The sequence below is a fragment of the Capricornis sumatraensis genome, chromosome 2 (genome assembly GCF_032405125.1).
Source record: "Capricornis sumatraensis isolate serow.1 chromosome 2, serow.2, whole genome shotgun sequence".
Classification (NCBI taxonomy): Eukaryota; Metazoa; Chordata; class Mammalia; order Artiodactyla; family Bovidae; genus Capricornis; species Capricornis sumatraensis.
Window position 1 is genome coordinate 76,398,399 of NC_091070.1, and position 26,119 is coordinate 76,424,517.

The following is a 26,119-nucleotide window of genomic DNA, read 5'->3' on the forward strand; positions in this document are numbered from 1 at the left end:
TCTTGTCTAACACTCAGAAATGAATTGTCTGAGGAGACACATTGTCTGAAGAGACACATGTGCTAACAAAGCAAGAGATTTTATTGGGAAGGGGTGCCCAGGTGGAGAGCAGTAGGGTAAGGGAACCCCTGCTCTGCCACAGGGCTCAAAGTTTCACATTTTATGGTAATGAGATTAGTTTCTGGGTTGTCTTTGACCAATCATTCTGACTCAGAGTCCTTCCTGGTGGCACATGCATCAGTCAGCCAAGATGGATGCCAGCCAGAAGGATTCTGGGAGGTGATCTGACACATGGTGTCTCCTTTTGACCTTTCCCAAACTCTCCTGGTTAGTGGTGGCTTATTTGTTCCATGTTCCTTACCAGGACCTCCTGTCAGAAAACAACTCATGCAAACGATTACCATGGTGCCTGGCCAGGATGGGCAGTTTCAGTCAGTGTACTTCCCCTAGTAAAAGCTATGGTTTTTCCAGGAATCATGTACGAATGTGAGAGTTGGACCATAAAGAAGGCTGAGTGTCAAAGAATTGATGCTTTCAAACTATGGTGCTGGAGAAGACTCTTGAGAGTTCTTTGGACAGCAAGAAGATCAAACCAGTCAATCCTAAAGGAAATCAACCCTGAATATTCATTGGAAGGACCGATGCTAAAGCTGAAGCCCAATACTTTTAGCCACCTGATGCAAAGAGCCAGCTCATTGGCAAAGACCCTGAGGCTGTGAAAGATTGAAGGCAGGAGAAAGGGCCAACAGAGTATGAGATTTGGGGGCTGAATGGCATCACTGACTCAATGGACATGAGTTTGAGCAAGCTCTGGGAGATGGTGAAAGACAGGGAAGCTTGGAGCACTGCAGCCCATGGTGTCACAAGGAGACACAACTTGGCGACTGAACAACAACAACAACAAGCCTGCACTCCCTTAATCTTGTCTCAAATGGTCAGTCTCCTAATCTTGAGACCAGCATCTCTGGTCCTGTTAATATTGATTGCTTCAGGGGGTTTCTTGACTGCTTCTCCTTTGGTTAGCAATTGTTTGAATCTGCCATTTGGACCTCAAGGAAGACATGGGGCTGGAATCTTGCCTACAAGAAATGGGAGATAGAAAATGCCTCCATGCCTAGGAGCCCCATAGGGTTTCACTCAGTTTACCCACACATCTTGGATATTTCTCAAACTAATTCAGTAGGGCATATTTTAACTAAGAAAAGAAAATCCTTCTATTGAGGCAATTAGATACCACAGTGAGATCCCACTTTCATTACCATCATAACCAGGGACAGTGCAAGAGGAAGAAGGACACTGCTTTTGGCATCAAGACTATGGCTTGAGACCTCCTATGTGGCCTGCATCAGTGAATTGTGTGAGGATAAATAATTTATCAAATCTGGGGAAGACAGAAGTCATATATCATAAGATGAAAAGTTAGTGCAGTCATCATCAGGTGGCTCTACAGGCTTGATAAGTAAAAGCAAAGATACGGAGGGTTATAACCAAGGAGAAGTAGCTAAACTACCACCTTCCATTTTTAACCATAGTTCATAAGAACTCCCTTAATTTCTTTTGAAGTTATTTCAACAGTGTCACTTACTTCTAAAGGAAAACAAAGGACTAATGTGAAGCATTAATTGGTACTGATGCCAAAATCTTGGCTCTCTGTGCACGGATGTCAAACAGAAATATAGAGATAGAGTTATAGAGAAAAAAGATAGAGTGGCTTTATTTCCCTGCCAGGCAAAGAAGGACCACAGTAGGTTAGCACCTCAAACACTGTGCTCTCCTCCCTGGGGAATAGGGAGAAGTCTTACAGTCAAGTAGGTGATAAGGATCAAGGCAGTGACAGGTTTGCATTCTTCTAATGGGTTGGTAGTGAGGTAAGGATGAGTCAACATCATCAGCCTTCCAGTTCCAACTGGTCTGAGGTCTACATGCTTCTTATCTGGGCAGCATACCATTGTTGATAGTTAACTTCTTCCTCTGGGAGGGGGTTTCAGTATCTGCAAAACAACTCAAAGATATTATTGTGTGTATCCTCTGATAGGGAACCAGGACCCTGCCCCAAGGCTGCACTATTGTTTCTCTTGACTATTTCTCCCTTATCTTGCATCTTCTCCCTTCCCTAATTAGAACTGCTGATTCTGGCCATTGGAACTCAGGGAAGTTCATGGAGGCTGAATGAAGGCTATTTCCTATAATCAAAGAAATGGGGGACACAGAAAGGCTTTCTACCCAGGAGTCCCATAGGGCCCTTATCAGCATCAGTATTTGTTATTGCTTAGTGGCTAGGTTACCCACTCCAGTGTTCTTGCCTGGAAAATCCCAGGGATGGGGGAGCCTGGTGGGCTGCCATCTCTGGGGTCCCACAGAGTCAGACATGACTGAAGCGACTTAGCAGCAGCAGCAGCAGCAGCAGCAGCGGCTAGGTTGCAAGCTGAAATCAAGATTGCCGGGAGAAATATCAATAACCTCAGATATGCAGATGACACCACTCTTATGGCAGAAAGTGAAGAGGAACTAAAAAGCCTCTTGATGAAAGGGAAAGAGGAGAGTGAAAAAGTTGACTTAAAGCTCAACATTCAGAAAACTAAGATCATGGCATCTGGTCCCATCACTTCATGGCAAATAGATGGAGAAACAGTGGAAACAGTGTCAGACTTTACTTTTTTGGGCTCCAAAATCACTGCAGATGGTGATTTCAGCCATAAAATTAAAAGACACTTACTCCTTGGAAGGAAAGTTATGACCAACCTAGATAGCATATTGAAAAGCAGAGATATTACTTGGCCAACAAAGGTCCATCTAGTCAAGGCTATGGTTTTTCCAGTGGTCATGTATGAATGTAAGAGTAGGACTGTGAAGAAAGCTGAGCGCCGAAGAATTGATGCTTTTGAGCTGTTGTTCTGGAGAAGACTCTTGAGAGTCCCTTGGACTGCAAGGAGATCCAACCAGTCCATCCTAAAGGAGACCAGTCCTGAGTATTCATTGGAAGGACTGATGCTGAGGCTGAAACTCCAATACTTTGGCCACCTCATGCGAAGAGTTGACTCATTTGAAAAAACCCTGATGCTGGGAGGAATTGGGGGCAGGAGGAGAAGGGGATAACAGAGGATGAGATGGCTGGATGGCATCACTGGATGCACCTGAGTTTGGGTGAACTCCAGGAGTTGGTGATGGAAAGGGAGGCCTGGCCTACTGCGATGCATGGGGTCGCAAAGAGTCGGACATGACTGAGCGACTGAACTGAACTGAGTGGCTAAGTTTTGTCCAACTCTGCTGACAAGGGAAGGAAAGGAAAAGGAAGGGAAGGGAAGAGGAAGGGAGGGGAGGAGAGGGGAAAGCTACAGGCTGACTCTCTAAGGGCACAGCTGAAACAACAGCTTGGAGGGAACATATGAAAAGATGGGGTACCATCCTTCAGGATGCAGTTTATGTATTGAATCAGAAAACTCTAAATGATACCCCAATAGGATGATTACATAGATCTGATAACCAAGGAGTAGAAGCAGGAATGGTTTCCTTTACCATCACTCCTTCTGACCCATGGAAATTTCATGCTTTCATCTCTGTAATGCTGGGCTCTGTCAAGTCAAAGGTTCAGCTCCCCAAAAAGGATGCACTCTTGACAAGGGATATATCAAGGGTCTCCCTGAACTACAATCTACAGCTGCTGCCATGACACTTTGGATTTCTTAGGCCTAGGGAGCAGAAGATGAGGAGTTACCGTACTGTCAGGGCTGCTGCTGCTGCTGCTGCTGCTGCTGCTAAGTCGATTCATTCGACTCTGTGCGACCCCATAGACAGCAACCCACCAGGCTCCCCCGTCCCTGGGATTCTCCAGGCAAGAACACTGGAGTGGGTTGCCATTTCCTTCTCCAATGCATGAAACTGAAAAGTGAAAGTGAAGTCGCTCAGTCGTGTCCTACTCTTAGCGACCCCATGGACTGCAGCCCACCAGGCTCCTCCATCCATGGGATTTTCCAGGCAAGAGTACTGGAGTGGGGTACCATTGCCTTCTCTGCTGTCAGGGATAAGCAACACTAATTAGAAGGAAGAGGTAGGACTCTTTTTTACACAATGAGAGCAGAGAAGAATTCATGCAGAACCAAAGTGATCTACTTGGGTGCTTCCCAGCATTTCCATGTAACTGTGAGTCTATATGTACTACAATGTCAGCTGGAGAAAGATATGACTATGAAGGGTTTGGACCATTCAGGATAGAGGGTTTGGGTCCTAATACCAGACAAGCCACTATGACAGCTGAGGGAAGGGGGAATGAGAATGAATGTAAAGGAAGGAGAGGATAGCTGCAGCCCTGAAATCAACCGTAGTAACAGTGACTATATTTTCCCTCTCCTTCTTCTAAATTTCTCTTCAAAAATGGAGTCCCATACAAAGCTTGAAGGAATCGTCTCTTGAACCTATCTGTCAAAGCAGATCTGTGTGGTTCTAGGGCAAGTGTGAAAATGCACTACTCAGATCTCCTGCTGTGGTAATCATAATTAACTGATGACCCCAACTGCCAGCCTGTGAATCTGCTATACTTCTTATAGGCTGCTCTCAGACAATGACTGAGTGTAGATTGGATACTAAGTCAGGCCTATTTCTCAAGAAGCACAACTTCTCTGATAGCCATCTTGAGCTCAAAGACTCTCCATTAGCCTGGCTGAACCTTTTTAGAACTGTGCCTATCCAACCTGTTTTCTTTTCCTCCATCTTTCACAGAGGTCAGACCTGCATCACAGACTGTGATGAGTTGTGAATTAACTTTTATTTGGGGGCAAGATGAGAACTTAGAGGCCAGGAGACAGCATTTCAGAGAGCTCTGAGAAACTGTTCTGAAGAGGCACGAGGGAAGGTCCGTATATATGTGATTTTGGTGAAGGTGGGGGAATACATGCAATCAAGCACAAATTTTTGCAAAAGGTTGCTGCTAGTCATGTGAAGGTTACTGCTAGTCATGAGGAGCACACATCACCATGAAAGATATTGGTGCTTTTCTAGATATGAGAAAATGCAAAAATTGGGCTCATAATCTCCTGAAAATATATGGACTTTTCTGGCAGTTTTTCCCAGAGCACAAAGTGCCTCATTCCTGATCTCCACCCTGAAATCCTTTCAGAGGATGCTACAGGTCAGCAGCTACAGCAGGTCATCATTTAATCCTCATAGATGTAGATGGCGGTGGTGGTTTAGTTGCTAAGTCGTGTCCGACTCTTGCAACCCCATGGACAGTAGCCTCCCAGGCTTCTCTGTCCATGGGATTCTCCAGGCAAGAATACTGGAGTGGGTTGCCATTCCCTTCTCCAGGGTATCTTCCCAACCCAGGAATCGAGCCCAGGTCTCCTGCATTGCAGGCAGACTCTTTACCAACTGAGCTACCAGGGAAGCCCCCAGATAGAAATTACCAATTTGTCATCAGCACTTGACAAACTGGCACTTGCTAACTTGCATTCTATGTACCAATACTACCAGCAGAGCATATGTTTAAAGGTGAAGATCAGACTTAGATTGCCAAGGTTTAGAACTTGTTCTCACCTAACAAGCTCTTGGAACTCAAGTGGAATATTTAGCCACCTGAACTTTCACTTTCCTTGGGTGCAAAATCTATCCTTTAGAAGTATGGGGACTAAATAAGGTAGTACCATATAACAGCGCTTGCCACACTACCTGTCACATAAGGTTCTCATGGTAGCTATTTACCTGGCTTAAAAGTACTGGTTTAATATTAAGAGAAACTAACAAGTAAGAAACATTAAATCTATTATCTATTATTCCATCAATTTGGTCGCCTAAATCTGGCTTCCCTTGTTCATCTTCCCATTACTGCAGTCTCTCCTGGAGAAGGAAATGGCAACCCACTCCAGTACTCTTGCTTGGAGAATCCCATGGCGGGAGGAGCCTGGTAGGCTACAGTCCATGGGGTCGCAAAGAGTCGGACACGACTGAGCGACTATATTTTACTTTACTCCATTTCACACAGGAGGTAAAAACTCCAAGACTTCAGTGTTCTCCAGAAGGTAAAACAAAGAACACTGGTAGTTAATACAAACACAAATTCTTTGCCGTCCTGTGACGCGTTTCTGGGGAACCCAGCATAGGGCCAGCCCATACCTACCTAACCCCGCCCTTCCGATTTCTGGAGGCCGGAGACAAATCACAACGCAGCGTGGAAGTCACCTAGCTTCCGGCTAGCTACGCTGGAATTGAGGTGCACAAACGGCCTCCAAGGCGATTTACAGATCGATTGTTTATTGGCTACTAGCAAGCACTCGCTCTCCGCATTGGCTGTTACTACCCGGCGCCAATGTTCGCGCAGGATGTTCGCTGCAGCTAGTGAGAGTGACAGACACTGCACCTAAATTTCCGGTTCCGGTTCACCGCTGGCGCCATGGCGACCGTTAGAGGGTCGAGGTATCTGCTGACAATAGGCAGATGGCGCCGCAGCTTTGGAATAGCGCCCCAGTTCCGAGTGAGTACCTCTTTTCCCTGCTTTCAAAAGAAGCTTTGGACCTCAAGAACAGCTCCTCTCCGAGGAGGTGCGCTTTCGGCAGCTCCTCCTTTAGCCTCCCGCAGCCATCTTCTGTGCCCCCCATTAGCTTTTCTTTTTCTGCAGGCGCTTGCTGCCCTTGTGCCCGGCGTATCCCACGTGGATAACAAGTCCGATTTCCTGGGGAAGAGGCCCCATCGCCGGCACCCTGGCATCTTGCAGCTGTCATGCGTGCGGCTGCCGCAAGGATTGGCTGAAGCCGCGCAGTTACTGCTGCTAGGTGAGTAAAGATGGGAAATGGAAGCTCAAGAAGCGAAGATTGGACCCTGCGTACAAGTGATTCCTCTTTGCATCTTTGGTCCATAGAGAGCTCGATGCCCAATATGGAGAAACAGGTGCAAGCCCTAACCAATTATCTCTGGAGCCGGCATTTACCTGTAGAGCCAGAGGAGCTACAAAGACGGGCTGTTCTTCTTGAGAAAAAAATCCTGGAAAACGCAGGTAGGTCTTTTCAAAAATAAAGAGTAAGCCAAATAGAAAGAGCAGAGGGAAATGAAGAGCTAGTAATAATTCTGCAGCCTCTTAAATAGATACTAAAATTTCTTATTTGACTTTCTAACCAGAGTAGTTATTCATAATGTTGCCTTTCTAAAAGAAGATAAGTAATTTCAGAGATTGCCTACTAAATTCAGGGCTTTAGTAAAGATCAATGAGTGCTTCAGTCTACTGTAAAAATTTAGATCTTTGTTTTTTTTCCCCAAGTCCACTGGATTAAGACCGTCTTAAGTTTTTGTTCAGGTAAAATAAAGTCCCTCTCCAGTACTACAGGGAAAGGAAAATTAGTTTGTCAAGTTGTTTTCATGATTGTGAGTTCCTTCCTATTAAGAGGCCTGCCTTTTGTTCATTTTGTATTCCCTGACTTCTTGTAGTACCTGGTTCGTAGTAGGCACTCCGTAGGTAAAATAGTACTGAACTGAACACAATTGTAAGACAAGTTTTTCAAGCCCCTTTCCTTCCTATAGGAACTTTGGAGACATCACATTATTAAATTGGGGGGAAGTGAAGAAATCTACAAAGTACTGTCTTTATCCTATCCTTTAACTTTTTATTACACTTGCTTTTAATACAGAACAAAACCTGTGAGATAAAGTTGGTTGAATTGAATGAATTGCTGTTAGAGGCAATATATTATCTGATATACTATGGTGGTGGTGGTGGTCATTATTATTCTTACCTGAAACTCTTCTCTAGTTTGGCTTCTCTCTTAAGCATTTTCCATGTGGGAATTGGTAGGGAATGGCAGGCAGTAAATTCAGATATTGTATCTGAGCCCTGTTCTTCCTAGGTCCTTACTTCCAGTGCTTGTTCTTACCCCAGACTCATGTCAGACAGAGAAACATCATGAAGAAGTCCTGCGTGCCTTGCGCAGAACTACCTATCATTGGCAAGAATTGAGGTAAGGGAGACTAGAAGGGCTGCAGAAGAAGGAAAAGTTTGGCTTTTGAGAAGGAGAGTTGGGGAAATACAATTACACCATTTAGTGTGTGAAAAGGCAATCTGGTTTATAAGCCTCCCTAAGACTTGTCTGTATTGATCAGTGAAAGGGTTGAGCTGGAAGAGCCCTTTGCAAAGATTTCATTTCCTAAAAGTCTGGAGGGTAGCTGCAGGATAGAGATTAATTCCCAGTGGTATGTCTGATTTTTCTGGCAGCTACAATGAGGGACTGAGCCTGGTGTATATGGCAGCAAGACTGGATGGTGGCTTTGCAGCAGTTTCCAGAGCTTTCCATGAGGTGAAATTCCCTCAACTTCCAACCAGAAACTTTACTATCAGTTCCCTTTTTCATAAAGTAATCTGGGGCAAGATTCTTGGGACATTACATGTGCATTTTTTTCGAGAGGTTCTCTTTATCCTCTGAAAGGAATTTTTGACCCAAAAAAAAAGGTTTAGAATCACTGTTCTAAGAGCTTTCTATTCTATAAGGCATTTACACTGAATCTTGACATTTACGGCTCGTTTCCTCTGTTGCGGTCCCCTAATTCATGTTTACCAAGACCCTAAATAAGTGTCTGTCTTCCCCACTGTGGGGTATTGAATATTTCTTCAGATCCAAGCTCGCCTTCCAGAGTTCCAGCCACAAACCTTGATGGACTTTGGCTCGGGTACTGGCTCTGTCATCTGGTGAGTATCTTTCTCTGTCTCTGTCAGTTCCAACTCTAGAGAGTTAGAGCTAGCTTATGCCACGTCAATATCAAGACACTGGAGAACCAAAGGAAGAAGAGGAAAATTGGAACTGATGTGTTTCTTCCCTCAGATTAGACAAGGCATGAGAAGGTATATAAATTAGGGTCAGAACTTAATGTCAAGTGAAAAAACCCACATTTAGAAGGATAAAAAAGGAAAGGAATTTGATCTCGGACAGGGATTAACATGTCAGCAAGATTTTTGTGTGTGTGTTCACGTAGTTTTTGAGTCTTCTTAATAGTTGTAGATGAAACAAGAAAATAAGATTGCTAGTTTTTCCAACTATTTTAACATAGCGCTCTGTTTCCCCAAGGTTGGGTTAGGGACAGAGGGGTCTCTTGTAGGAATAACTTTGTCGTAAGAACTGAAGATTTATTTTTTGCCACTTTAGGGCTGCTCATAGTACTTGGGGTCAGAGCCTACGTGAGTATATGTGTGTGGACAGCTCAGCTGCCATGTTGGAATTGGCAGAAAAGCTGCTGAAAGGTGAGGACAAAATGTAAGGAAGGGTTTTTCCAAAGTTGAAGGCATTTGCAAAGCAAAGGAGTACCAGAAAGGGTCTTTTATTGGGGAGTAGAGGAGAGGCCGGAAAGTTAAAGATGGGTCTGATACAATGACCCTGTTGAAGATGCTGGAGGCCCCTGTTGGACTATGGATGGGTAGGGTAAGAATAACAGGACAAATGACCCAGTATTCCCCCTGCCCTTTTTTTCAGTTGTCTACTCTGTTGCATCTCATCCTCAGCTAGCATTTTGTCCCTTCAGTTTATACCTACAGTCATATTTGCCACATCTCTACTTTCCTCCACAGGTGGTTCAGGATCTGGGATGCCTTGTGTTCCAGGTGTCTTTTTCAGACAGTTTCTACCTGTATCACCCAAGGCAAGTGGCAGTGTTGAAAGTATGCCAGATGTGGAGTATGCAGATGGAAAACTGTGGTCCTGGCTTTACAACCTAGCATTGAATGTTAGAAAGTAAAAGAAAGCAGAAGAAATTTAGTGGGATAGACCTTTGTTGTACTCTTTAAAAGACGGAGATGTCAAGGTCGGTCGTTTTCCTCGTCTTGTGCACCAGGTGCAATTCGATGTGGTGGTAGCAGCCTTTTCTCTCAGTGAACTGCCCAGCAAGGCCGACCGCACTGACGTGGTCCAAACCTTATGGCGCAAGACAGGTCGTTTTCTGGTAAGTGGAAGCCCCTTTTTCCCTTCAAGTTTTTAAGCAGCTTCATGGGTCTGTTTCATGCCTTTCCTTGTCCCCATTGGAGCTTGTCTTCGTTTTTAACCATTTTCATCCTACATAGATCCCTTTGTCCCTCTTTTCAGGTCTCCATCTGCATCATGTATGTAATACCCGTGTCATGTAGAATCCCTATTCTATTTGGGAATGCTCTGACAGAGCTACTGACATTCATGTTTTCATGTAATTCAAGGCTTCTTACTTTCCCTTTTGTAATCAGGTATTGGTAGAGAATGGAACAAAAGCTGGGCACTCCCTTCTCATGGACGCCAGGGACCTGGTCCTTAATGTAAGGTTCTTTTTCCTTCTTTCACCTTACCCTCCTTTCCCCACTTATTCTCACCAGTTCTTGGCACTCCCTTGAAAACTGAAGGGACTGGCATATAGTAATAAGGATGACTCTGGAGATAGTAAGCACATGAAGTCATGATATAGGGTAGTAGTTGGCAAACTCCAGCCTATGGATCAGATCCATACCTGTTTTTATATGAGCAGTGCTTATTTGTGCATCTATAACCATGTGTCTGTGGCTATAGGTCTGTTGCCTGTGGCTATTTTCACCATACAGATAGCAGTAGGAAACAGATTTTTGCCTAGTCTCTGGACCTTTAAAAAAAATTTTTTTTTTTTTTGCCAGCCCCTGATCCAGGGCACTTCTGAACTAAGAACCTTATCTGTTTAAGACCGTATGAACCAGTGTATAATCGCAAATTTCATTGTCTTGAAATGGGATTTTTTTTTGAGAGTGAAGGTTACTGACAAGGGAAAGCACCATACTATGTGCCAAGTTTCTGCCTTTCTCTAGCTGCAAAGAGAAAGTTCTTTGTTTGGAGTATTAGAGAAACAGCCAGCTTAATTCAGAACATAGTTAATAATTACCAGAATTGAATGTTAGAGGAATCCTCAATTTATTGAGTGCAGAGATTGAGTTAGAACAGACCCCTCAGCCCAGCCTAAAATTTTTTTCATTTCCCTTGATTTCAGAGAAAAGAAAAGTCACCTTTGGACCCTCGACCTGGTTTTGTCTTTGCCCCAGTGAGTATTACCTCTGCCTTTCCCTGCAAGCAAAGATCTGAACTCAGGGCTAGCCAGGAAAAGAGGGCTAGCCACCATCCTCTACTCTTGATTCCTCAGTGATTCCCCTGGCTTGCCCTTTCATCTGCTCTGTGCTCCTTTATCCCTAGCCCTTCTTGACTCTATTAGTCGTAGTTTCTAGGTTTTATGATCTGTGGTTCTCTTGTCTTACCTCATGTCTTTGTGTTCACAGTGTCCGCATGAACTTCCATGTCCCCAGTTGACAGCCTCTAAGCCCCTGGCCTGTAGCTTTTCCCAGGCCTACCATCCCATCCCCTTCAGCTGGGTATGTACTCTGAGAATACTGTGGTAGGGAGAAAATAGCCTGGGAAAGCACAGTGAAAAAGATTCAGAGATGGGAGGATTTGGGAAATTCCAGAGAATGCTTGGAGGTTTTAGGGTCTGAATGTATATGACTTATAGAATATGAGAAGAGTCACAGGAATGAGGTTTGAAGAAATTTGTTTTCCCTCATCTTTTCCCGCAAGCTATCTCTGTCTCCTTGTCTTAGAACAAGAAGCCAAAAGAAGAAAAGTTCTCCTTGGTAATCCTTGCCCGAGGATCTCCAGAGGAGGCCAATCGCTGGCCCCGAATCACTCAGCCTGTTCTTAAACGGCCACGCCACGTGCATTGTCACCTGTGCTGTCCAGATGGGCATATGCAGCACGCTGTGATCACGGCCCGCAGACATGGCAGGTGTGGAGGGTGTGACCAGAGTTAGTGGGAGGCAGCGAGAGCCTGCAGCCAACGTTGACCCTCTCTTTTCTGTAGGGATTTGTATCGCTGTGCCCGGGTCAGTTCCTGGGGAGACCTTTTACCTGTGATCACACCATCAGAACTTTCTCCATCTCCTGCTCAAGATGCGCCTGAGAGTTGACAACAGATGTGTGACAAGTGTTTTCTTCTATCTTGACGGCCGAAGCTGAAGCTACCTGGTGTCCAGGATGGGAGTGCTATTACTGTTACGGCAAAAAAAAAAAAAAAGAAACTAGTTCAAATATTCTCCATTACAGTAGACCATATTCTTTGAGCTTACTCGGCCATCTTCTCGTGTCAGGGGACATTCAACTTTAAGGGATCCGATATGTTGCATTTTCTTCCTTTGTGTGCCATTTGTCAAGGACTCTGTTCCTTATCAGTTCCTGGGATACAGGAACAAGTAGAGCTGCATGCAGTTCTCAGGACTGCTGCTGCTGAGTCACTTCAGTCATGTCCAACTCTGTGTGACCCCATAGACGGCAGCCCACCAGGCTCCCCCATCCCTGGGATTCTCCAGGCAAGAACACTGGAGTGGGTTGCCATTTCCTTCTCCAGTGCATGAAAGTGAAAGTGAAGTTGCTCAGTCATGTCTGACTCTTCACGACCCCATGGACCACAGCCTACAAGGCTACACCATCCATGGGATTTTCCAGGCAAGAGTACTGGAGTGGGGTGCCATCGCCTTCTCTGTCTCAGGACTTCTCTGTCTCAGATCATGGGAAAGAGCACCTGATTGGATTCCCTTCAGTGACTCCCTTCAGTGACCTTGTACTTGTTAGACTATCCATTTTGTTGCAACTGGTGGAATTTCATTCTTTTTAACGGCTGAGTAATCATTTTACTGAAGCTATCTATATAAGCATGCATTTCTTATACGCATGCTAATAAAATACCCTTGCTCCACTAGAGACTTGGGTCCGCCGCATCCTTCTTTCTGTCTCCAGCTACTTCTTCAGAGCGTGGAAACCTAATGAACTCATTTTCTCACCTGGGCTTTAAAGACCTCCTTGAGAGGACACACTGTGCCTTCGTGAGTGGTACAAGTCCTATGTATGGGCTTTATCGGTTTTCCACGTAGCCCAAGGAATATTGCCCTTTCCCTCTCTTTCTCTCTTTCTTTTCGTCGACTCCAGTCCCCAGGTCCCGGTCTGTAAAAGACCGCAACAAATGGCACCCGAAACATGGACATGGTATTCACCCTTGGCAAACAGGATGGAGTGACTGGGACCTACAGAGGTCGGTAAGTGCGGAGTTATGGGACAAATGTCTGGAAAGCCCCACCATTTTTCTACTTTACTTCATCATTTAAGGTTCAAAGACTTTTGGTTTTGTGTCAATGCATAGAGGCATGCCTTCAAACAGTGGTTGAACATGATCCCTGGTTCCCTGATGAAGGCAGTTTTGATTTAGAAATTTGGCACCAAGTCAAAGAGAATGTTGGAACAAGCCACTAAACGGGGAAAAAATATTCCAATAGATTTCTGGCCCCTATGGACTCATTAAAGCTGCGATTCTGCCATTTCAAGATAATTCTAGCCCTCCTGATATTCGACAACAGGCGGAACACTTGTTACATGAATATGAATTAGATGATGAAACTTTTCAGAAGGCCCAATTAGAACATAAAATATTTCAGAATTTTCCTACTAGCCCTGTTCTGGTGGCCCCAAGTGCTCCTCCTCTCTCAATAGGCACAAAACCGAAAGTCCCTTCAATTTAAGGACAAAATGACCCACAATGACTTTTTTGAGGCTCTCTTTGACACTAAAGCTGATAATGTGGCTCTCTTTGACACTAAAACTGATAATGCTTTTTTGGATAATAATGATAAGCCTTTAGCACACACTGGTATTTATGAGAAAAAACTACTCATTCTCCTTCACGACAGAGGCTCTCTGTGTTGCTGACTTTGCAGTCTTGAGTCTCTGAGGCCAGTGGTTTTTCTGCTTTTCCTGTGTTAAGAAATGTTAATAATGCCCAGGGGCAAATAATACCTCAATATGAAGGCATTGATTTTTCTCACATGCAACAAATGAAAAAGGCTGTAACTATGTACGGCCTTCATTAACCTTTTACTAAAGAACTTTTAAAGGCTATGGCATCTTCTATTGGAAATTTTGTTCCTTGATTGGCAGCTTTTGATAAGGGCTCTTCTTAAACCAGGAGAGTATTTTCAGTGGAGAGTGTGGTTTCAGGATATGGCCCAAGATGATGCCAATTCTAACGCTCAAGCTGGCACTGTCCAAAACCAAATTACTTTTGAAATGTTAACCAATACAAGGTAATTTGATTCTATAGAAGCTCAAATACAAAGCCCTCCTTGATGGAAAACTATCTTGACTATAATTGTAGTCATCTTATTCTTGCTGTTTGCTTTTTATATCAGTAACTGCATTCAAGTTACAAATGATTGTTCATGCTCCTGCAGTTTCCAGTGCCTTGGGGCCCCTGGATCAGAGACCCTCCATATGAGGACAAGGAGAATATATTGCCTCAAAATTTTAGGGTCTATACCCCTTCCCATCAGGAAGAAGTTACAGAACACTTTCTTCACCCCTTTCCCTGGCAACCATATTCTCCTAAAAGCAGGACAAAATGAAAGAGTTAAAGCTTAGGCAAACAATCCAGGACTCTGTTGTAAGGAAGAGGCAAACATTCCCACTCATGCTTTCCTTAAGCCTTGTGCAACAATGTATCTTGCTGGAGAACTGAGCTTTCTTTAGGTCCGGAGCTGATGATTACACAGCACAATGTCTTACTCATGGAAATGCTTTTCCTAGGCCCTATGTTAATGATTTTAATTATAACAAATCTTTCCTGGGAACCTATATCTCAAGACTTGTACCCCTTATTACACAGCAACAATATATCTTGCCCAGAGACTTTGTCTGGAACCTGTTCTCCCTGGCTAATCTTGTGCCAAAGTTATCTCAGGATATATGTCTTGGGAAAGGGCCTAATAGAACTCTTACAATGTTGAGGTATTCTTTTCATCTATTCTCAGCAGCTAGTTGAGAAATATATAAGGTCCCGCTTAAACTAATGAGGCAGATACCCTTTCTATGCCCACAAACCTTCGACCTTTTACTTGGCAAATCTAGTTTGACTTCTAAAAGAATTACTGTTCACCCTGGAATAATTGATTTAGATTATAAGGGAGAAATTCAAATTATGATGTCTTCTCAGACACTATGGCAATTCAAAAAGGGGGACAAAATTGCCCAACTACTTCTTTTACTTTAGAATTCTATTAACACCTCTAACAGCATACAGACAGATGGACTTGGCAATACAGATCAAAAACAATCCTTATGGACATCAATAATACCTGAATATGTATGACCAAATATAAATATCAAAATTAATGGCAAAAGATTTTCTGGTCTTGATACTAGATCCAATATTACTGTTATTTCCAAACATTTATGGCCCAAATCTTGGCCTATACAGAGAATTTCTTGCCAAATTACAGGAGTTTCTCAAGCCAAAATAACAAGAAGTCTGTATCAAAATACTCAAATTTATCCTTGTGAGGGACCGGAAGGCCAACCAGCAACATTACAACCTTATGTGATAGATGTAGCCCTTAATTTAATAGAGATTTACTTATACAATGGCAAGCACAAATATATATTCCACATTTTTCCTAGGGGCCACTGCTCATTTAACAAACAGTGCAATTATTAAAATAACTTGGAAGAATGATGAGCCTATTTGGACAAATTGAAATTAAAACATATCGAGGAATCTTATTCCCCTTGGAACTTTCCTATTTTTGGTATAAGAAAGAAATCTAACTAAGGGCGTCTCTTAACAGACCTTAGAAAAGTTAATGCATCTATGAAACCTGTGGATGCATTACAACCAGGAATTCTATCATCTACCACTATTCCTCAAAACTGGCATATTATTATTACAGATTTACAGGATTGCTTTTTTACTATCCCTTTACACCCTCTAGACTGAGAGAGATTTACTTTCTCTTATCCTAATCACACCAGGCCTCATAAACGATATCAATGGACTGTATTGCCTCAAGGGATGATGAATTCTCCCACCATGTGCCAATACTATGTAGCCAAAGCCCTGAACCTATAAGAAGACAATTTCCTAACTTTCTTGTTATTCATTATATGGATGATGTATTGTTTTCAGCTCCATCTGTTTTGGAAACTCAACACATGTTTGATACTGCTCAACAATGCTTGAAACACTCTGGATTAATCATTGCCCCTGAAAAAATTCCAACCTCTACACGTTACCATTACTTACGATAATGTTATTAATAGACAACATATTGCTCCCCAACTAAAACAGATTCGCACTGATAAATTCTCAACCTTGAATGATTTTCAAAAACTTTCAGGTGATATAAATTAGATTAGACCCTCTTTCAGTTCAGTTCAGACGCTCAGTCGTGTCTGACTCTTTGTGACCCCATGAATTGCAGCACACCAGGCCTCCCTGTCCATCACCCAAACCCACGTCCATCAAGTCGGTGATACCATCCAGCCATCTTATCTTCTGTCGTCCCCTTTTCCTCCTGTCCCCAATCCCTCCCAGCGTCAGAGTCTTTTCCAATGAGTCAACTCTTCGCATGAGGTGGCCAAAGTATTGGAGTTTCAGCTTAGCAACATTCCTTCCAAAGAAATCCCACGGCTGATCTCCTTCAGAATGGACTGGTTGGATCTCCTTACAGTCCAAGGGACTCTCAAGAGTCTTCTCCAACACCACAGTTCAAAAGCATCAATTCTTCAGTGCTCAGCTTTCTTCACAGTCCAACTCTCACATCCATACATGACTACTGGAAAAACCATAACCTTGACAAGGTGGACCTTTGTTGGCAAAGTAATGTCTCTGCTTTGTAATATGCTGTCTAGGTTGGTCATAACTTTCCTTCCAAGGAGTAAGCGTCTTTTAATTTCATGGCTGCAATCACCATCTGCAGTGATTTTGGAGCCCCCAAAAATAAAGTCAGCCACTGTATCCACTGTTTCCCCATGTATTTGCCATGAAGTGATGGGACCAGATGCTATGATCTTAGTTTTCTGAATGTTGAGCTTTCAGCCAACTTTTGCACTCTCCTCTTTCACTTTCATCAGAAGGCTCTTTAGTTCCTCTTCACTTTCTGCCATAAAGGTGGTATCATCTGCATATCTGAGGTTATTGATATTTCTCCTGGCAATCTTGATTCCAGCTTGTGCTTCTTCCAGTCCAGCGTTTCTCATGATGTACTCTGCATAGAAGTTAAATAACAGCCTTGACGTGCTCCCTTAGGCATTGCTAATTATCAACTGACTAATCTATTTAATACTTTGAAAGGAGATCCTAATTTAAATAACCCTTGTATAGATGGGAAAACAATGGAAACAGTGTCAGACTTTATTTTTGGGGGCTCCAAAATCACTACAGATGGTGACTGCAGCCATGAAATTAAAAGACGCTTACTCCTTGGAAGAAAAGTTATGACCAACCTAGATAGCATATTCAAAAGCAGAGACATTACTTTGCCGACTAAGGTCCATCTAGTCAAGGCTATGGTTTTTCCTGTGGTCATGTATGGATGTGAGAGTTGGACTGTGAAGAAAGCTGAGCACTGAAGAGTTGATGCGTTTGAACTGTGGTGTTGGAGAAGACTTGAGAGTCCCTTGGACTGTAAGGAGATCCAACCAGTCCATTCTGAAGGAGATCAGCCGTGGGATTTCTTTGGAAGGAATGTTGCTAAAGCTGAAACTCCAGTACTTTGGCCACCTCATGCAAAGAGTTGACTCATTGGAAAAAACTCTGATGCTGGGAGGGATTGGGGGCAGGAGGAGAAGGGGACGATAGAGGATGAGATGGCTGGATGGCATCACGGACTCAACGGACGTGGGTCTGAGTGAACTCTGGGAGATGGTGATGGACAGGGAGGCCTGGCGTGCTGCGATTCATGGGGCCGCAAAGAGTCGGACACGACTGAACGACCGAACTGAACTGAACTGTTCACTTTCTCAAGAGGCATGAGAGGAACTCTGGTGCAAAATAAGTTGCAAAAACAGTTTCTTACTCGCTTTAGACTTGATTTACCTCTAGAATTATTTATACTCCCCTCTCCATTCTCCCACGGGACTTTTTGCCCAACAAGAACACCCAATAGAATGGATCTATACCCATTTTAGAGGAATAAAGTCACTTACACCCTACCTTGATTTAATCGCTCTAATCATTATCAACGGAAGAAATAGAACCAAAACTCTAATTGGCTCTGATCCTCATAAAATTGTAATACCCATTAATAAATCTCAATTTGAGAACACATTACAAACTTCTACCGATTTCCAAAGAGCTTTTCTGGAATATTCTGGCGAATTTTCATTTCGTTATCCTTCTAACAAGCTCTGGAATTTCTTCAAAAATACTGAATTTATCTCTCGCATTATCAGCTCGCAATGTATACCTCAAGCTGATATTTTCTATATGGATGGGACTAAAAACGCCAAAGCTTCATTCTGGTCTCTCAAAGAACATAAAACTTTTTGTACTAACTTTCATTCTGCTCAACAAAATGAATTATATGCTCTTATTCAAGTTATTCACCTACATCCTTACCCCATTAATATAGTCTCTGACTCCTTATATTCAGCTTTTGTATTAAAAAAATATAGAAACCTCCACTATAAACTCCAATCAACCTATTATTCAACAGCTTTTTTTTGAACTACAATCTATTATTAGAAACTGCACTTCTCCCATTTATATTTTACATATTCAAACACTTTCCTACCTTCCTGGCCCTATGACTCATGGTAATGAACAAGCTGATAAACAATTCTTTTGCTACTTCCGAGGAACAACATGCTCTATTACACAATAATGCTGGCTCCTTGCACCAAATTTTGAAAATTCCGTACCAACAAGCTAAAGAAATCATTAATAATTGCTCTACTTGTAAACCCTTACATCTTCGACCCATTACACAGGGTGACAATCCTCGAGGATTACAACCCAATGTATTATGGCAAATGGATGTAACTCATTGCCCTGAACTTTCTCCATCTTCTTTCCTACATGTCTATATCAACACAAATTCTTCTTTTATATAGGCCACATCTCTTCAAGGTGAGGCTACACAGCACGTTATAACTCACCTATTAGCTTGTTTTGCAGTAATGGGAATTCTTAGTTCTATAAAAACAGACAATGGCCCTGCCTATATTTCTAGGCAAATCAAACAATTTTTACAATCACTTTCTATTAAGCACATTACAGGTATTCCTTATAATCCACAAGCACAAGGCATAGTTGAACGAGCACATCACACACTGAAACTACAAATAAAAAAATTTAAAAAAGGGGAATACACAGGAACACTTCTATCTTCCTTATCCAAAGCAGACTTTACTAGATTTCAATGTAAGATACTATTTAAACCTATAACTATTGTTAATACAGCTTTATTTGTTTGAAATTTTTTATTTTTTTTATTTTTTAAATTTAAATTTATTTTAATTGGAGGCTAATTACTTTACAATATTGTATTGGTTTTGCCATACATCAACATGAATCTGCCACGGGTATACACGTGTTCCCCATCCTGAACCCCCCTCCCCTTACCATCCCTCTGGGTCATCCCAGTGCACCAGCCCCAAGCATCCTGTATCCTGCATTGAACCTGGACTGGCGATTCATTTCTTATATGATATTATACATGTTTCAATGCCATTCTCCCAAATCATCCCACCCTCTCCCTCTCCCACAGAGTCCAAAAGACTGTTCTATACATCTGTGTCTCTTGCTGTCTTGCATAGAGGGTTATTGTTACCATCTTTCTAAATTCCATATATATGCGTTAGTATACTGTATTGGTGTTTTTCTTTCTGGCTTACTTCACTCTGTATAATAGGCTCCAGTTTCATCCACCTCATTAGAACTGATTCAAATGTATTCTTTTTAATGGCTGAGTAATACTCCATTGTGTATATGTACCACAGCTTTCTTATCCATTCATCTGCTGATGGACATCTAGGTTGCTTCCATGTCCTGGCTATTATAAACAGTGCTGCGATGAACATTGGGGTACACGTGTCTCTTTCAATTCTGGTTTCCTCGGTGTGTATGCCCAGCAGTGGGATTGCTGGGTCATAAGGCAGTTCTATTTCCAGTTTTTTAAGGAATCTCCACACTGTTCTCCATAGTGGCTGTGCTGGTTTGCATCCCCACCAACAGTGTAAGAGGGTTCCCTTTTCTCCACACCCTCTCCAGCATTTATTGCTTGCAGACTTTTGGATCGCAGCCATTCTGACTGGCTTGAAATGGTACCTTATTGTGGTTTTGATTTGCATTTCTCTAATAATGAGTGATGTTGAGCATCTTTTCATGTGTTTGTTAGCCATCCGTATGTCTTCTTTGGAGAAATGTCTGTTTAGTTCTTTGGCCCATTTTTTGATTGGGTCGTTTATTTTTCTGGAATTGAGCTGCAGGAGTTGCTTGTATATTTTTGAGATTAGTTGTTTGTCAGTTGCTTCATTTGCTATTATTTTGTCCCATTCTGAAAGCTGTCTTTTCACCTTGCTTATAGTTTCCTTTGTTGTGCAGAAGCTTTTAATTTTAATTAGGTCCCATTTGTTTATTTTTGCTTTTATTTCCAATATTCTGGAGGTGGGTCATAGAGGGTCCTGCTGTGATTTATGTCAGAGAGTGTTTCCCTATGTTCTCCTCTAAGAGTTTTATAGTTTCTGGTCTTACGTTTAGATCTTTAATCCATTTTGAGTTTATTTTTGTGTGTGGTGTTAGAGAATGTTCTAGTTTCATTCTTTTACAAGTGGTTGACCAGTTTTCCCAGCACCACTTGTTAAAGAGATTGTCTTTTCTCCATTGTATATTCTTGCCTCCTTTGTCAAAGATAAGGTGTCCATAGGTGCATGGATTCATTTCTGGGCTTTCTATTTTGTTCCATTGATCTATATTTCTGTCTTTGTGCCAGTACCATACTGTCTTGATGACTGTGGCTTTGTAGTAGAGCCTGAAGTCAGGCAGGTTGATTCCTCCAGTTCCAGTTGCTTTGGCTATTCGAGGTTTTTTGTATTCCCATACAAATTGTGAAATTATTTGTTCTAGCTCTGTGAAAAGTACCGTTGGTAGCTCGATAGGGATTGCATTGAATCTATAGATGCTTTGGGTAGTATACTCATTTACAGTATATTGATTCTTCCAATCCATGAACATGGTATATTTCTCCATCTATTAGTGTTCTCTTTGATTTCTTTCACCAATGTTTTATAGTTTTCTGTATATAGGTCTTTAGTTTCTTTAGGCAGATATATTCCTAAGTATTTTATTCTTTTCGTTGCAATCGTGAATGGAATTGTTTCCTTAATTTCTCTATTTTCTCCTATTAGTGTATAGGAATGCAAGGGATTTCTGTGTGTTGATTTTATATCCTGCAAATTTACTATATTCATTGATTAGCTCTAGTAAATTTTTTAAACTTACCACAGGGAGATATCTTAACAAGAGCAGAAAAACATTTTGAAGGATTACAGGATACCTCTCTTCCTCTGCCCATTTGGTATCAAGATGGGCTGACTAAACAATGGAAATCTGGGAAATTAATCTTACTGGGAAATTAATCTTACAGGGAAAGGGGTATGCTTGTATTTCTCCAGATGGATCCAACAAACTCAATTGGCTTCCTCTTTGGAAAATCCACCCCAAGGGAGCCTCCGGTGTTCAAAATAAAGACAAAAAGACAAAACCTCCAGGAGGAAGAAATTCCAGTACAGGCCATGGCGGCTCTAAAACTCTCCAAGAAGCACTGCCCTCGATGTCATCGACCTCATGATCTCCCTGCTGCTAAGTTGTTTCAGTCGTGTCTGACTCCGTGTGACCCCGTAGATGGCAGCCCACGAGGCTCCCCCGTCCCTGGGATTCTCCAGGCAAGAACACTGGAGTGGGTTGCCATTTCCTTCTCCACTGGATGAAAGTGAAAAGTGAAAGTGAAGTCGCTCAGTCATGTCCGACTCTTCGCAACCCCATGGACTGCAGCCTACCAGGCTCCTCCGTCCTTGGGATTTTCCAGGCAAGAGTACTGGAGTGGGGTGCCATCGCCATCTCCGATGATCTCCCTACTTGGGGACAAATAAAAACCCTTACTAATCAAGCTGAAAATCTGGTTTATCAACAGGAAATGCCTCAGAATCCAGAAAATATTTTTGTTGCTAAGCTTGCTTTGCTTGCTTTTTCTTCCCCTGCTCAAGCTGAATTAATTAATCATACTTATTGGGCCTATATACCCAAGCCCCCTTTACTGCAGGTTATAAAATGGACAGATAAAGGACCAATCGTATCCACCAATGACTCAGTACATATGCCTCCTCCTTGGAGCTTGGAGGGGCCCTCTCATCCTGAGAAAAAAGGAAGATTAATTAATATTTCTCTAGGGTATGAAGTCCTTCCTATATGCATGGGTCCAACAGAATTATGCATTAACGTTAGCCGACAAACATGGGCTTTCGTTCTGCCTCCAAAGAAGAACTTTTGGACATTGCTTGGACTGTTTACTGCCCTTTCTTTCTATGAGAACCATGTCAACACTACTGAAACTCTAGGAAAAGGACAAAAATCATTATGCAGAGTTTACATATAAATACTTTAAACATACTCCTGTTCATTGGCACAAATGTCAGGCTAAATCAGGAAAATTAATGTTTGTGGCCAATTACAGCATTGATCACTGGGGACCCCATGGTATGTAGTTGTCTAACTGCTCAGATGATATTAACAGCACTGTATATGATTATACCACTCAAGTAGCATAAAAGGTTACTAATACTCTGATGGACTTCGTAGTATTAACAAAGGACTTCTTGGCTGGCTTGACGGTGGAATGGCACCCCTCAACCTCGAATCATCCTCAATAAACGGATTGGGCCTGAACAATGGGACATCTGGAAACTTGCCACAAGCACCAAAGAACTTGGAACTTGGAATCGATATTTTATGCGGACCAGTCATAGGCATAGTAAATATTCCCTTCGTTATAATCATTCATATTTCATATAAGCTTGTGTTCCCCTTCCTTTTGTTATAGCTGTAGGGAACTTGCAGTTTAATAAGACTTTATGTTCTGTGACTTCTATAGATTGCAAATTGTATACTTGTTTTAATTCCTCTGTCTCTTTGAAAAATGAATTCCCTTTTGATTCTTCATCCATGGTTGCCAATAGATCTCCAATGACCCTGGGAAGAGGGTCCCATAGCAGGATTTGCCTCCCAGCTACTTACTAAATCATTTCGACGATCTAAACGAGTCACTAGATGGTTAATTCTTGGCATTTGGGGATTAATAGCCATTTGCACTACTGCCACTGTCTCAGGCATTGCTTTACAAACCTCAATTCAAACACACAGCTTTATTCAAAATTGGACCAAAGATGCTCATACTATGTGGACCACTCAGACTCAGATAAATGAGGAAATTCAAGATGAAATACAAGAAATAAAAATAGCCATCCAATAGCTTGGAGGTCAACTAATAGATTTGCAAAAATAAGCTATACTAAAATGTAACTGGAATTCTACTCAATTTTGTATTACGCCCATTCCGTTCAACTATAGTGCCTACAATTGGGAACAAATCAAATTTCATTTGCAAGACTTACATGATAATGCTTCTTTAAATGTACAATTATTACAAAAAGAAATCTTTGAAACTTTCTCTAAGAGTCTACCCTCTTCCAAAAATCTGGAAATCTTAGCTGAACAGCTAGCTGATTAATTAACTGGGCTAGACCCTCGAGGATGATTTCAAAGCATTATACATAGTATTGGATCTGGAGCTATGACGCTGATAATTATCCTGATGGTTATATTTGTAGTATACAGATGCCTTTCAACTAAAATTGTTCAAACTAAACAAACTCTTTTGGTCAGGGCCTTTTTCACAAAAGTATCTACAGTCGCCTCCAATTATGAAAAAAAAAGGGGGAATTGTCAGGGGACGGTCAACTTTAAGGGATCCAATATGTTGTATTTTCTTCCTTTGTGTGCTGTGTCTCAAGGACTTATCAGTTCCTGGGATACAGGAATGAGTAGAGCTGCATGCAGTTCTCAGGACTGAGATCATGAGAAAGAGCACCTGCTTGGATTCGCTTCAAGTGACTCCCTTCACTGACTCTCTTCAGCGACCTTGTACTTATTAGACTATCCATTTAGTTGCAACTGGTGGAATTTCATTCTTTTTAATGGCTGACTTATCATTTTACTGAAGATATATAAGCATGCTAATAAAATACCCTTGTTCCACTAGAGACTTGGGTCCCCCACGTCCTTCTTTCTATCTCTGGCTACTTCTTCAGAGCGTGGAAACCTACTGAGCTCACTTTCTTGCCCAAGCTTTCAAGACCTCCTTGAGAGGATGCCCTGTGCCTTCGTGAGTGGTACAAGTCCTGTGTATGGACTTTATTGGTTTTCCACGTAGCCCGAGGGATATTGCTTTTTCTCTCTCTTTCTCTCTTTTCGTCGACTCCAGTCCCCAGGTCCTAGTCTGTAAAAGACCGCAACACTCTCACAGCTGCTTTTCTTTCTTAATTGCATTTCTCAAATGATTGCCTTCTAGCTAGAATTGTACTGTGCACCTGGTGTTTACTTCTCCAAGAAAATATTCCCTAAAACTCCCTTCCCTTGTGAGCATCATTCGTTCCAGAAAGAAGGTCATCCCTGGTGTGATCATCTCAAGGACCACCTAACAACACCAGCTTTGACAATTTTGAAAATTTCCAGAAGTGAAGAATGCAAGCTTGATCTACCCTGATCCTTATCTATGGTCCTGGTTTCCACCCTCAAACTATAAGACCACTTGCTATTCTCTTTCGAGGGAGGGCACAGTCTGTAGGACATTAACCTTCAGTGGCCTCCTTTGCCTGGCACAATAAAAAAACTTCTCTTTTATACTTCACCCAAAACTCTGTCTTTATGTTTCTGTTCACTCTGGTGAATAGAGACAAGTTTCAGCAACAGTACCCCTATATACCTGTGTTCACTTGAAGCTTTAATAATAATAAAAAGTTTTCAAAGAATGGAAATGAATCTGGTGATTTCTTAAAAGGTATAGAGGTCTGTTGTCATGGCCTATCCTATAATGAAGAGAATCCTCAGATTTTCAGTGGTCCCCACACAAGTCTCCAGCTCATCCTCTCCTGGAAGAATCCTGCTGCTTCCACCAGATAATGGGGGGACGGGGAAAGTCACCCCCAGCTTCCTGAGAACTGGCTCAACAGGTCTCAGGATTGTTACACAGGCCACCTGAACAGGGTAATCAACAGCTGCTTGGCTTCTATTTTTTTTTCTGCCTTCTTCCCTTTCAGCTTTCTCAACTCCCTCCGAGTTAACCTCATACACATTTGCCTCAAGAGTCGGTTCCCCTCAGGCCTCAATGTTCCATCTCCATCTTCACATGTCCAAGCAGGAGCCTTCAGTATACTTGGCTCGTTTCTGTTTTCCCCTAGGCCTTGCTGTTTCAGAACTAGAGCAACTTCCTTCATCTTAAAACTCTCAGTCCCTTTTCTATAATTTATATCAGGAAACAGGCATAGTCAAAGTTGTAGCAGTATCACTATTGTAATACTAGACATCTCAACTTCCTTCTAGACATTTCCATGCCTGGAGTGACGGGATAGGGGAGTCCCCCTCCTCTACTAGTTGTCACAGTGTGGTGGCAGCTCTACTTGCCAGCCCCACCTCCTTACTCCTGCTGCTGCTAAGTTGCTTCAGTCGTGTCCGACTCTGTGCGACCCCGTAGACGGCAGCCCACCAGGCTCCCCTGTCCCTGGGATTCTCCAGGCAAGAACGCTGGAGTGGATTGCCATTTCCTTCCCCAATGCATGAAAGGAAAAAGTGAAAGTGAAGTCGCTCAGTCGTGTCTGACTCTCAGCGACCCCATGGACTGCAGGCTACCAGGCTCCTCTGTCCATGGGATTTTCCAGGCAAGAGTACTGGAGTGGAGTGCCATTTCCTTCTCCCCTTCTTATCCCAAGTGGCCCCAAATCCCCTTTGAAAGGATGCAGTTCAGGTATCAACAGAGCAACCTAAAGGACTTGAGGCGGAGTAGACAGGGTATGAAAGGCTTAGATCAAATGTCCTGAGTGAGGCAAGATCAGATTGTCCCCAGGACAAAACAGCTAGGGAGAGCTACTATAGACACTCTGGATTAGAACAGCCCCAGGCCAGAACTGACTCGACAGCCCCAAGATTAGTCACAGCATTGAGGAGGAGAAGACACTGCACCAGGCCATGCCTGGCAGAGAGTCTGGAGTTTCTGGTTTCTAAATTCAGGAAGGCGTCAGCCAGG

The 26,119-nt window shown here is 42.6% G+C and overlaps 1 protein-coding gene across 1 annotated transcript; it reads left to right on the top strand.

Annotated features, from left to right (window-relative positions):
• The first annotated feature begins 6,382 nt into the window (after positions 1-6,382).
• Positions 6,383-12,604, top strand: METTL17 (methyltransferase like 17). Its single transcript, XM_068965191.1, has 14 exons — positions 6,383-6,463; positions 6,608-6,765; positions 6,852-6,982; positions 7,859-7,937; positions 8,192-8,273; positions 8,589-8,662; positions 9,117-9,211; positions 9,536-9,606; positions 9,799-9,906; positions 10,181-10,249; positions 10,945-10,995; positions 11,228-11,320; positions 11,546-11,730; positions 11,806-12,604. Exons 1-14 carry the CDS (start codon positions 6,383-6,385, stop codon positions 11,909-11,911), a joined length of 1,383 nt encoding a protein of 460 aa, XP_068821292.1. The 3' UTR covers positions 11,912-12,604.
• Positions 12,605-26,119: the final 13,515 nt, after the last annotated feature.

Bases quoted from the DNA above. Each gene is read 5' to 3' on its own strand.
- METTL17 (XM_068965191.1), top strand. From the start codon at position 6,383: ATGGCGACCGTTAGAGGGTCGAGGTATCTGCTGACAATAGGCAGATGG. The intron at 9,907-10,180 runs GTAAGTGGAAGC...TTTTGTAATCAG, and splicing joins GCAAGACAGGTCGTTTTCTG to GTATTGGTAGAGAATGGAAC. The intron at 11,321-11,545 runs GTATGTACTCTG...TCCTTGTCTTAG, and splicing joins ATCCCATCCCCTTCAGCTGG to AACAAGAAGCCAAAAGAAGA.